General features: G+C 37.4%; 1 protein-coding gene across 1 annotated transcript in view; it reads left to right on the forward strand.

Annotated features, from left to right (window-relative positions):
* Positions 1-432: 432 nt before the first annotated feature.
* Positions 433-14176, forward strand: part of LOC110789673 (pentatricopeptide repeat-containing protein At3g26782, mitochondrial) — a 56961-nt gene continuing 43217 nt past the window's right edge. The window contains exons 1-2 of the mRNA XM_056833666.1: positions 433-1006; positions 3886-4199. Of these exons, the coding sequence (XP_056689644.1) occupies positions 4188-4199 (12 nt within the window). The 5' untranslated portion in view covers positions 433-1006; positions 3886-4187. The remainder of the gene's footprint in view (positions 1007-3885; positions 4200-14176) is intronic.

Below are 14176 nucleotides of genomic sequence, written 5' to 3' on the forward strand. Positions count from 1 at the left end.
GTCGAAGTAACCAACAAGAATGTCAAAACCATCATCATGAAAATTTAAACCAATTACAAAGGCTGGCCCCAAAAGTTACACTTTGCATTATGGGGGTATCGAACTTCAATCCGCACTTCAACGGGCGCAACCCCATTTTCATTGGTCTATGGGATGGAAGCAGTACAACCTATTGAGCTAGAGATACCTTCTCTAAGGATAGTCCTCAAAAGAAAAATCCCAGAAGCTGCATGGGTACAAGCAAGATATGACGAGCTAGTCATGGTCGAGGAGTGATAAGTGCATCTAGATATATAGTTGACTTTTATCATATATTTTTGGATTTTACTAGTTTTAAAATAAGTTAGATTGTTTGTGTTAGTTTAACATTTTTAATATTAATGCTACTTAATTATGGTATTACATTGTCATGTAGGGGTGGTCAATTAAGTGGGCAAACAAGAAAACCCCATTATCAAGTGGGAAATCAACCAAACAAAAAGTCACGTGAGCAACAATTCCACCATCAACTTGTTTCAAATATTTTGGATCGCCACATCATCAATCACAACCCATTTCTTCCTCTTTCTTCGGGAAGCATCAAAAGGTAGTTGAACAGATTGTTCAACATTTACAAGAAAATGGCGGTACAACCTTCCCAAAAGATCAGTTCAACGGATCTGCTACAAAAACGGAGTATGGGTTATCAGTTATTCAATTAGTGGGGAGATTATATGGCGTATTTTTTGGTTTCGATATCTCCGGTCAAATTAGGGTTTATCATATATAAATTTGCATATCAACCCCTCAAACACACACACAATTATACGGAGATAGATGACACAAAGGAGAACCATAAAATTCGTGAGTTGAGGGATTATAGTCGGATCTGAAATTGGGTAATTGATAAGGAGAAGGCAGCCATTGGAGAAAGCTTAGTCTTGAATCCAAGGTCAAGAGGACGACGGAGAGTTGCGGGGTCGAAGCCGGAGCTAGCTTGGGTGTTCTTAGTCAGAAGATATAATAAGTTCTTATTCTACTCAATTACCCCAATCCCCAATTTAATTACCGTATTGTTTTGCTGGATTAAGTTATTTAATTTGTTGGTATGTAGTATTAATTGGTATTATATAATCTACATGAGATAATCCTTAGATTTAGTTTTGAATTGGGTTTCTTATTTTACTTTGATTAAATTACAATTCATATGTGTTGGTTGTTATCTGTCAGTATGTATGATTGTACTTGATTGTTAATTATATGATTTGGTTTAGTTTAGATCGTATAATGGGTAGCACTTAATTTATATTGGAGCCTTCGATCATGGTTACAATATAGATTATGAAGTAAACTCATCTAATTAGTCTAAGCATTTATGTGATTAGATTAATTAGGACTAATGATGTCTCCTAGTTTATAATGCAGCCATTTTCTAAATTATACAGGTTGCGATCATGCTTGTGTATGTTAGAGTGGTTTAGAGTCAATTTGACTTAGTTCATAATTGATTACAATTTAAGGGAGTATGGGAGTCTTTATTACTTAAGTCTCTACAGTTAGTCTAGTAGATTAAATTGATTAATTTCTCAAGTTTGTTTATATTTAAATACTAGAGAACCTAATCCAGTAAAACCATGAATGTGAAATGGTAAAGTTGTGTCATCTCTTTTCTAATTATAAGTAGTAGTAGTAGTAGTAGTAGTATTTTTAGTAGTAGTCGTAGTAGTAGTAGAGTTGTGGTTAGTATGACTTCACTACCCCCCTTTTTTGTAAATAGATGTTTATAATTAGGTAAATAATGTTCAATTTAGTTTCATTGGTTCAGCTATGATGTTTAGTAGATTAATAAGTCTCCTTGTGGGATCGACCCTTCTCTACCCTTTTACTACTTGTTAATATTTTTGATGGTCTAAGATAGGTTTTTAATTTAATACGGTAAACGACACGTATCAAATTTTGGCGCCGTTGCCGGGGAGATTTATATTCTTTCTTTAGTCAAAGTTTAACTAAGATACTAAATTTTCTTTTAGAATTTAGTTGATATATAAAAATTTATTAATTATTCCTTGTGATATTTGGTTGTCTAAATAAACTTTGGTTAGGTTGAAATTTCTAAGCTTATAGTATGTTTCTTAATTTTCTTTTTTCTTTTTTGCATACTATGTGCTTAGCCATTCGTTCTTTCTTGCTGACTGGTATTTGGATTATTCAAGGAGGCAGAGACACTTTCTCTACATTTATAAGTAGTTGCTTCCATTGTATTCGTTTTACAATTTAGTGCTTGACATTGTGAGTAGCTATTTAAAGCATATGCTCTGCTAAATCTGAAATCTCTGCACATATATGCTATTTTATGCATTACGATTAATGAAATACTACGTTTAGATGCATAAATTAGAGTGCAAATCAACGGAAAGCTTGAATTCAAAGGAAAATAATAAATAAATAAAAATTGCTAAATTATATGTGTTACCCTACTAGATCACTGTTTTCATGGTGTTTTAATAGCTGTAAATTTCTGAATTAAAATGCCACTTGTTATTACCTGCTATACTGAAGTCTAGTTTACATTAGGGTGTGTAATCAAGCTAGTTTACATTTCTAATGTCTTGTGGTGTTAAAGTAACCTGAACTTACTTCCACCTTGCTGAACATTTCAGTTTGAGTCTATTAATTGGAATTTATCTATAACTTGTTCTTTCATTAGGCCATAGTTACATGGAGTTGCCTAACTGAGGGTTCATGGAGTTATTTCTTGATTTTGCGTGAACGATAAGGATATGTGAAATATCGTGTTTAAATGTTTTGGATGAGTCTTTTGTGGTGCTATTTGATAAAGTTTCATAGTCAATCCTTTATTGTCACTCTCAATGAGCTTTCTTGATAAAATTTACCATTCTTTTTGCTTTCTAAACGAATCTGATTTTGAAATTGTAAAACAGAAACGTATTTAACAAGTTCTCAGCATGCTTGATTTGTGTAATTAGTCAGCTAAAATCTCTGTTATTGAATTTGCTGGTTATGTACTTAGTAGAATAATTTTCTGTAAGAAAAGGAAGATCTTATTATGTTGAGATTAAGTAAATTTTTGCTCAAGCTTACTGACTATTGTTTATAAGGATATTGGTAAAGGTAAATTCTGGTTCATTGAAGCGGAATAAGCAATTACTAAGACTATGCATAACTATGTCTAGGTGTTTAAAACTAAATGTAACCACTGGCAGGCATGTGATTAAGTTCTGTTTTATTAATGCATTCTACTGAATCATATTTTGTAGTAGCTTTTATAGTAGATAAAAGCTCATGAATGCATTGTGTTAGTTTCTCTTGCTAACTGATTATTGTTGCTCGAAATGAATTCATGATTCGTGTAGTTATGATTTAAACAAATCAGTGTCAAGTAAATCAAATCTGATGTTCATGCCATTCAAGAATTCAGTTCTGAACAAATTTAAATCATGTTGCTTACATTTTGATTCTTCTAAGATAGTATTTCCATGACATTGAGTTGAAGTATAATGCAGGTTTACAACTTACTACCCCATAATTAAGATTGTGAAAGTTTGATTTGTTAAGCTGTCAGTTTTAAATCCGTTTAGTATTCAGTTTATGTTCTGTAGCCCATAACCGATTCTTCTCTTACGTATGGCTAGGAATATTTTGATATGCCCCACAACTGATAATTGGTCTAGCTTGCTAATTTGTGTTCTGGTCAGTTATTTAATTTGGACTTCTAGTGAATTCTGAAATATATATTGCCAGACACTTGTTAAAAATCTAGAATTTGTTAGTGTTTTCATAACTGCAGACTCTCTTGAGCTTAAACTTATGTATATTAGTATAAGATCAGTAGTTATGCACTAAGGTGTTAATCATGTCCCTAATTAACTAACTTTTACTTTTCAGGTGAATGAGCGGTAGCACACCTAATCCTAAACTCAAGCGAATCAGGAAGTATATCGATTCTGTGAACATCATAAGTCAAGAGATATTAATCTACGCGTTTCAAATAGATCAACCAGAAGAGGTGAAACCAGAGGAAGTTAAACCAACAGAAGATAGTCTAAAAGGAGCAAAAATGGGTGAAAGAACCTTGAAGGAGATGGCAGCCCCAAATAAAGGCGATGATCCTCTCTACAATGTGTTTCCAGAGCTGGACAAACCCCTCAAACTGAATTCAGGTTTCCTTAATCTTCTTCCCAAATACTATGGGAAGTCAGGTGAGAATCCTCATCGACATTTAAAAGAGTTTAAGGTTGTTTGTTCTTTTATGAATCTTGAAGGAGTCGAACAAGATCATATTAGATTGCATGCTTTTCCTTTTTCTTTGCAAGATGTGGCTAAAGATTGGTTGTATGATCTTTCTGCTGGATCAATTACGACTTGGAATGTTATGGCTGTTAGGTTATGATACATATGAATAAACATAAATCATGCGGAAAAACCATAAAGCCAGGAAACATATTATTAACACATAATCATTTAGCATAATTCAGATGCATACACTTTGTAGCGTGCCCTCCCTACCTGCGCCCGAACCGAACAAGAACAAGTCTTTAGGACTCCAAGTGTCGTCCCTCCGTAGATAGTCCACAGCACGTCCGGATCCGCCTTAAGATTGACCAACTAGAATCGCCCTTAAGGTACTATGTATTTTCGGCTAATAGGGCAAGAATATGGCTGATTTTTCTACTTAAAAATCTTAGCTTTTTATTGCTTGAATACTTGAAATTATCTTGTATAAATTATGAGCCCTTAACTCATATTTATAGGCCATGGAATAAGTAATTGGATCCTACTAGGATACGAATTAATTAAATTAGAATCCTAGTAGAACTCTTATTTAATTAATTTATCTTTTAGGATTAGGAATTTAATCATTAAACAAATCCTATACACTTTAGGTTTCGTATTGGAACACAAACTCTAGACGAGCATGACCCGCAAGCGTGCAGGCCATGCCCGAGCACAGCCGACACGGCCGCTCGGCCCACGCAAGCTACAAGCCCACGCGAGCAGCAGCAATGCTCGCAGCCCACTGCTTGCAGCTGCGCGCGCTGCCACGGCCTGCTGGGCCTGGCCTTGCGCTGGGCCTGGCGTGGCCTTGGCTGTTCGTGTGGCGCGCTTGGCTTGCTGGGCGATGGCCCAGCTTCGTGCTGGGCCTTCGTCTGGCAGGCCTCGTCCGATGCTAATTCGTACGATACGCTTCCGATTAAATTCCCGATTCCGGAATTTATTTCCGATACGAACAATATTTAATATTTTCGATTCCGGAATTAATTTTCGTTTCGAACAAATATTTAATATTTCCGTTTCCGGAATTATTTTCCGATTCCGATAATATTTCCGATTCTGACAATATTTCCGTTTCCGACAATATTTCCGATTCCGGCAATATTTCCATTTCCATTAATATTTTCCGATACGTACCATGTTTCCGTTTCCGGCAACATCTACGACTTGGATAATATTTATATTTCCGATACGATCCATATTTCCGTTTCCGGAAATATCATCGTTTCCGGAGTATTCATTTGCTTGCCTTTGACGATCTTAGCTCCCACTGAAACCGAGATCCGTCGATTCCGAATATTCATAGATGGAGTATTTAATGCCATTAAATACTTGATCCGTTTACGTACTATTTGTGTGACCCTACGGGTAAAGTCAAGAGTAAGCTGTGGATTAATATAATTAATTCCACTTGAACTGAAGCGGCCTCTAGCTAGGCATTCAGCTCACTTGATCTCACTGAATTATTAACTTGTTAATTAATAATGAACCGCATTTATTAGACTTAATATTATATGCATACTTGGACCAAGGGCATTATTTCCTTCAGTTTCCCACTTGTCCTTAGGGACAAGTGTGCATTTCCTAATTCCTTTGTCGCTCGATGCTTGCTCTTGAACATAAGGTAAGAGTTGTCTTCCTTATTATGTCCAGAGGTGTTTCTCGGTTTCAGAGTTCAACTGATCAAATAAACAGATAATCATAGCCTATGATTCATCCGAGCACGGCCATGCATTTTACAGTTTCTAGCTCTCCGAGTGGCCTTGTACAACTTTTAAGCATCTCATCCCGATTTATGGGAGGACAATCCCAATTTTGCGATCTTGAGATTAGACTTCATTTGATAGGTGATTACCTGAGCGTTGCCTTTATATCCTCCTTTTACGGTGCGACGGTTGGTCAACGTCAAAGTAACCAGTTCTCAAACAAGTAATCTCAAATCACTCAAGTATTGAGAATTAATTCTGATAGAATTCCACATTCTTTCAGATGGTCATCGAATTCATAGCTCAGATATTCACCGCCTCTATCAGACCGCAGTGCCTTAATCTTCTTGCCTAATTGATTCTCTACTTCACTCTGAAATTCCTTGAATTTGTCAAGGGATTCAGACTTATGCTTCATAAGGTAGACATAACCATATCTACTGAAGTCATCAGTGAAAGTGATAAAGTAGCTGAAACCACCCCTAGCATTTGTACTCATTGGTCCACATACATCTGTATGGATTAAACCCAATAGTTCAGTTGCTCTTTCTCCAACTTTAGAGAAAGGTTGCTTTGTCATTTTGCCAAGTAAACATGATTCGCACTTACCATAATCCTCTAAGTCAAATGGTTCTAGAATTCCTTCCTTTTGAAGTCTTTCCATGCGTTTCAAGTTAATATGGCCTAATCGACAATGCCACAGATAGGTGAGATCTGAATGATCCTTTTTGGCCTTTTTGGTATTTATGTTATAAACTTGTTTGTCGTGATCTAATAAATAAAGTCCATTGACTAATCTAGCAGATCCATAAAACATCTCTTTAAAATAAAACGAACAACTATTGTCTTTTATTAAAAAGGAAAATCCCTTAGCATCTAAGCAAGAAACTGAAATGATGTTTTTAGTAAGGCTTAGAACATGGAAACACTCTTCCAGTTCCAAAACTAGCCCAGAGGGCAACGACAAATAATAAGTTCCTACAGCTAATGCAGCAATCTGTGCTCCATTTCCCACTCGTAGGTCGACTTCACCCTTGCTTAACTTTCTACTTCTTCTTAGTCCCTGTGAATTGGAACATAAGTGTGAGCCACAACCTGTATCTAATACCCAAGAAGTTGAATTAGCAAGTATACAGTCTATAACGAAAATACCTGAAGATGGAACGACTATTCCGTTCTTCTGATCTTCCTTTAGCTTCAAGCAATCTCTCTTCCAATGCCCCTTGTTCTTGCAGTAGAAGCATTCGGATTCAGAAGTGGGTTGACTGACCTTCCTCTTTTCAGACTTGGCGCCATTTTGCTTAGTTGGGCTGGCCTTGTTGCCACCTTTCTTAGCCTTCCTCTTCTTTCCAGATTTCTTGAACTTGCCCCCACGCACCATAAGCACATCTTGCTTTGAACTTTTGAGCGTCTTTTCAGCGGTCTTCAGCATACCGTGAAGCTCAGTGAGCGTTTTGTCCAGACTATTCATACTGTAGTTCAGTTTGAACTGATCATACCCGTTATGAAGAGAATGGAGGATGGTGTCTACAGCCATTTCCTGAGAGAATTGCTGATCCAGCCGACTCATATTCTCAATGAGTCCAATCATTTTGAGAACATGTGGACTTACGGGCTCGCCTTTCTTAAGCTTAGTCTCAAGAATTTGCCTATGAGTCTCGAATCTTTTGACTCGAGCCAGATCTTGGAACATGTTCTTCAACTAACTGATGATTGTGAAAGCATCTGAGTTGATGAACGTTTTCTGTAGATCTGCACTCATGGTGGCGAGCATTAGACATTTCACATCCTTGTTGGCATCAATACAACGATTGAGGGCTGCCTGAGTGACCCCTTCGCCTGCGGCTTCGGGCATCGCCTCTTCCAGGACATACTCCTTTTCTTCCTGCATAAGAACTGTTTGCAAGTTCCTTTGCCAGTCAAGGAAGTTTTTCCCGCTCAACTTCTCCTTTTCGAGAATTGATCGAATGTTGAGTGAATTGTTGTTTGCCATAATTAAAACTACAATTGAAAATAATAAACAAATAAATAACCATTCACAGTTTCTCTTAATAAACTTAAATTCTAGCATACATGCATAATTCAATGTTCATTAAGCATTTTATTCAAGTTATGTGTTCCGGCAGGTGTGAATAAAATGATTCCAAGATCCTAAAATCTATTGAAGAATTAAGCACATTATGTATTTAGACTTAATTCTAAAATCTTTTAGGTAAGCAAAAGCCTTTTGCTAATAGTCTAGAAACTATTCTTGGTTGATAGGCACGTCTAATAACTTATTAGGTAAACCTATCGATTTTGCCACGACATAAAAGGACTCCTTACTTATATCGTTGAGTTTCACCAAAACTAACATGTACTCACAATTATTTGTGTACCTTACCCCTTTAGTATCGACAAGTAACACCTCGCTATGGCGGAAAACTATTACTAAGATCGATGTAAAGGATATCCAAGTAAGTGTTATTTTGGCATGGCACCTTTTAACTCAATTTTTACGTTTGGAACTTAAGGCTCTTACTATGTTGGTTAGATTTTAAGTGAACTAAAATCCTTAATCATGCAACATAATCAAGCTTTGATCTCATGCATATTTAAGACATATTTAAAGCAATAAATAACTTAAAGCATGCATAAGATAAATGTGATCTAGAATGGCCCGACTTCATCTTGAAGCTTCAACTTCAAAGTTCGTCTTGAAAATCTCCGCGGGAGGCGCCATTTTCTTCAAATAGGATAAGATATAATTAAACTAATTACAACTATTTGATGGTACGCAGACCATATTTGAATTGAAAAACAATTTTGGTACTTTAGACCAATTACATTCAAATTAATGGTACGCAGACCATATTTTCTATCCTATTTGGGCCATACTAGTCACTTCATAACCTGCAAAACAGTACATATACAATATATACCATTCACCCATTCATTATCATGAATGGCCCACATAGCTGGTTAGTAAAACACGTTATGCATCACATAAATATTTGCAGCAATTAATCAAGGGCACCAATAATCTACCAATTATTCAGTCCTTATTAATTCTAATCAAGTTGTTTAACCTTAAGGGATTTGTAGACCTAATCAAGAGCTTATGACTAAAAAATGCTCCCACTAAAACCAATAAATTCATATGCTTTACTAATTTTAAACATAAAAATGTATTTCTAGTCTAACTGGAAACATATAAATTTAATTAAAATTTAAAGCTCATATAAATTTATAATTGAATCCGCTTATTTAATTTATTTTCTGTCGAATTAAATTAATTCAAGATTTTTAATTTTAGTAAAATAATTAGAATAAATAAAATTTATTATAATTATAATATTCAAAATTAAAATCCAAGAAAATAATTTAAATTATTAATTTTAAAATTAATTAAAATTACATAAACTGAAAATTTTAAATTAAAACTTTAAAACGATCTAATCGTAACACAAGGTACGCAACATCACCATGCAACGCCCAGCCATAGGCCACACGCACGCAGCCATCGCTGGCCATGTGCGCGCAGCCTATGTGCTGCGTCGCATCCATCGCTGCACACCATCGCAAGGCGCCTCGAGGCTTGTTGGCCTCTAGCTCGCTGCGCGCGCCTGCCCTCGACGCACGCGAGCTTGCGCTCGCTGCACAAGGCAGTGCTCGTAGCTTGCGAGCAAGCGCTCGCTGCACGCGAGACAGTTGCGTCGTGGCGCAGCTCGCCTGCTGCCCACACGCGACTGTCGCTGCCTTGCTCTCGCCCTTGCCCACTCGCCCATCGCACATAGCACACGACACAAGGCAGGGCTGCTGCCTTGTGCTCGTGCACTATAGCCTTGCTCGCTGCATTCGTACCGCATGGGCTACGAGCTCCCTTGCTCGTCGTCGCATGCCCGCACTATACAACACCCCTTAAGGGTAACACGTAGCGTCCATTGCTTTGTGCGTGCAAGTTATATGAGCGAATCGCATAAAAATTAAAAAAATTTATTTTCAAAATTAATGACAAATTAATAAATCATATTAATTTCATAATTTTAGGGCGAAAAATCGAAAATTTATTAATTAATTGATTTCCGATTAACATGGATTCAAGTCTAGGTCATAAAAATTTAAAATTTAACACAAATTTACAATTTTTATGGTGGTTTTTAATCATAGGTATCTAATTAAATTATTAATTAATTATGAAAATCAAATTAATTCTAAATTATTCCAATTTTCAACAAATTAATCATAATTACAAATTAGATTGCATAATTAACAAGGCTAGGCATTCAAACTTGTTAAACATATACAGTAGGTCAATCAAAAATTCAAGATTTATCAACAAGAATCGCAAATATTTAATTTAACATCTTAAATTTACAAACTTTTGCGTTCGAAAAACTAAAACCTCCGAAAAGTCATAGTTAGGCTTCGAATTTAGGAATTCTGGGTTTCGGCGAAAAGTACTATTTTTGTCAAAATTTTAGAATGCCTTTTACATGTGGAATTGACACAAAAATCACTCGATTTGGTTGAGTAACGAACATTCTGCCAAAAAACTGCGTACATATAATTAAATAAACGCAATTTGCAATTAATTAACAATTACAAAAATTAATCACCCCTTTTAATTCCTTGCAAATTTGTATAATTTAACCATGTTTATGAAATTTAGATTATGAAAATAATAAGAGGCTCGTGATACCACTGTTAGGTTATGATACATATGACAAAACATAAATCATGCGGAAAAACCTTAATGTCAGGAAACATATTATTTACACATAATCATTTAGCATAATTTAGGAGCATACACTTTGTAGCGTGCCCTCCCTAGCTGCGCCCGAACCGAACAAGAACAAGCCTTTAGGACTCCAAATGTCGTCCCTCCGTAGATAGTCTACAGTACGTCCGGATCCGCCTCAAGTTAGACCAACTAGAATCGCCCTTAAGGTTACTAGAAAATTCGGTTAAGTGTTTGCAAGTGTTTGCAAGTGTTTGGCTTATTTTTCTTTCAAAACTTACCCTTAGAATACTTCAATACCATGTCCATAAATTATGACCCTAGGCCCTTATTTATAGAGGTTTGGAAAGGGAATTGGAATCCTAGTAGGATACGATTTAATTAAACTTAGAATCCTACAAGGACTCTAATTAATTAAATAATCCTTTTAGGAATAGGAATTTAATCATACACCAAATCCTAATAGATTTAGGAATTGTGCATGGACACAAACACACACACGCACAGAGCCACGAGGGCGCCCACGCATGCGTGCGCTTGGCCCACGCTACGCAGCCCATGCTACGCAGCCACACCTTGGCGCGCTGGGCATGCCTTGCGGTGGGCCTGGCGCTGCCATGGGCTGTGTGTGTTGGCGTGCGTCTTGCTTGCTGGGCGATGGCCCGGCTTCGTGCTGGGCCTTCGTCCGGCAGGCCTCGTCCGATGCTAATTCATACGATACGCTTCCGATTAAATTCCCGGTTCCGGAATTCATTTCCGATGCGAACAATATTTAATATTTCCGATTCCGGAATTAATTTCCGTTTCGAACAAAAATTTAATATTTCCGTTTCCGGAATTATTTTCCGATTCCAATAATATTTCCGATTCTGACAATATTTCCATTTCCGGCAATATTTCCGATTCCGGCAATATTTCCATTTCCGATAATATTTTCCGATACGTACCATGTTTCCGTTTCCGGCAACATCTACGACTTGGATAATATTTATATTTCCGATGCGATCCATATTTCCGTTTCCGGCAATATCATCGTTTCCGGAGTATTCACTTGCTGGTGACGATCTCAGCTCCCACTGAAACCAAGATCCGTCGATTCCGAATATCCATAGATAGAGTATTTAATGCCATTAAATACTTGATCCATTTACGTACTATTTGTGTGACCCTACGGGTTCAGTCAAGAGTAAGCTGTGGATTAATATCATTAATTCCACTTGAACTGAAGCGGCCTCTAGCTAGGCATTCAGCTCACTTGATCTCACTGAATTATTAACTTGTTAATTAATACTGAACCGCATTTATTAGACTTAATATTATATGCATACTTGGACCCAGGGCATTATTTCCTTCATGTGTTTGGTGCGAGCATGATACATTGAGTTCTTGCTCAAATCCATAGCACTCTGACTATCACAGAAACCTACATACTCACCTTGCTTCAAACCCAACTCTTGAAGGAACCTCTTAAGCCAAAGCATCGATCTCCTTGCTTGCTTCCACTGCTGCAATATACTCTGCCTCAGTTGTGGACAAAGCTACACATTTCTGTAGCTTGGATTGCCATGAGATGGCTCCCCCTGAAAATGTAAACACATAACCTGAGGTAGACTTTCTATTATCAAGATCACCTGCCATGTATGCATCAGTATAGCCTTCAAGTATAGGTTTTCCACCTCCATAACATAGACTCAATTTGGAGGTGCCCCGCAAGTATCTGAAGATCCACTTCACTGCTTCCCAGTGAGCCTTACCCGGATTGGATAAGAAACGGCTCACCAAACCGATCGCATGTGCAATATCAGGTCTAGTACACACCATAGCATACATCAAAGAACCAACAGCAGAAGAGTAAGGAATGGATGACATATCTTCTTTCTCCTTCTCTGTTGTAGGACAAGCTCTCTTACTTAGCTTGAAGTGAGTAGCTAGTGGTGTACTAACAGACTTAGCATGCTTCATATTGAACCTTTCAAGCACCCATTCAATATACTTCTCCTGGGATAACCACAATTTCCTAGCTTTCCTGTCACGAGCAATCTCCATGCCTAAGATTTGCTTGCAGGACCCAAGTCTTTCATGTCAAATGACTTGGACAAGGCTTTCTTCAAATTTTGAATCATATCTGCATCTTGTCCAACTATCAGCATATCATCTACATATAAAAGAAGGATGATGAAATTACCTCCAGGCAACTTTCTGAAATACACACAAGGATCGGTTGTAGTTCGTTTATAACCATTGCTTGTCATAAACGAATAAAATTTCCAGTACCACTGCCTTGGTGCCTGTTTAAGCCCATAAAGACTCTTCTTCAACTTGCAACCAAGTTTATCTTTCCCCTTTGCTTCAAAACCTTCAGGTTGCTCCATGTAGATCTCTTCATGCAAGTCACCATGTAAAAATGCAGTTTTTACATCAAGTTGCTCCAATTCAAGATCAAGACTTGCTGCTAAACCCAACACAATTCTGATAGATGTCATTTTGACCACCGGAGAGAAGATCTCATCAAGATCAATGCCCTTTTTCTGATTGCATCCCTTTACCACCAATCTGGCTTTGCGCTTCACTATCTTCTCACCATCTTTCTTGTTCTTGAAAACCCATCTGTTTCTCAAGACTTTCTTTCCCTTGGGAGGCTTCCCTAGCTCATAGGTGTCATTCTTTTCCAAGGAATCCATCTCCTCCTTCATTGCATCGAGCCACTGGTTTTTCTCATCATGAGACAACACCTCTTGATAGTTCTCTGGCTCTCCATCTTCACTTACTAGAATGAACTCTGAGCTTGGATACTTTGTTGAAGGTTTGCGCTCTCTAGTGGACCTTCGAACATGTGTATCCTCCACTTGAGGGGTAGGTTTCTCCCCTGCTCATGAACCTCTTCATGAACCACTTCCTCATGTGCTTTTTCCTCATGGATTTCTTCATCAGATGAAGACTCGTCAAGATCATCATCATTATCAACATGATCTGGTACATTATCATCAGGTTGTACCTCACCAACATCATCATGTACATCATCAAGTACATCCTCAACATTCTCATTTGTTGGCTGAATAATAGGAGGAGTAGAAGTAGAGTCATTAGTATCAAAAGACAAATCTGAAGTAGAAGTATACCTTGTACTCAGAAGATCTGCACCCTTCTCGTTCTCAAAGAATACTACATCTCTGCTTCTCACTACCTTCTTCTTCTCTGGATCGTAGAGTCTGAAACCATACTCTTCATCCCCATACCCAACAAATACACATGGATTAGATTTCGAATCAAGCTTTGACCTCTGCTCTTTAGGCACATGCATGTATGCCTTGCTGCCAAAGACTCCCTTCCATGCTCTCTCTGGAATGTCAAGACCAAGAGGAATCGATGGAGATCGATTAATCAAATACACGGCACATTGCACTGCTTTGGCCCAAAATGTCTTAGGAAGATCAAACATTCTAAGCATGCACCTCACCTTCTCAACAATGGTTCTGTT

The sequence above is a fragment of the Spinacia oleracea genome, chromosome 6, assembly GCF_020520425.1.
Source record: "Spinacia oleracea cultivar Varoflay chromosome 6, BTI_SOV_V1, whole genome shotgun sequence".
NCBI classification, from domain to species: Eukaryota; Viridiplantae; Streptophyta; class Magnoliopsida; order Caryophyllales; family Amaranthaceae; genus Spinacia; species Spinacia oleracea.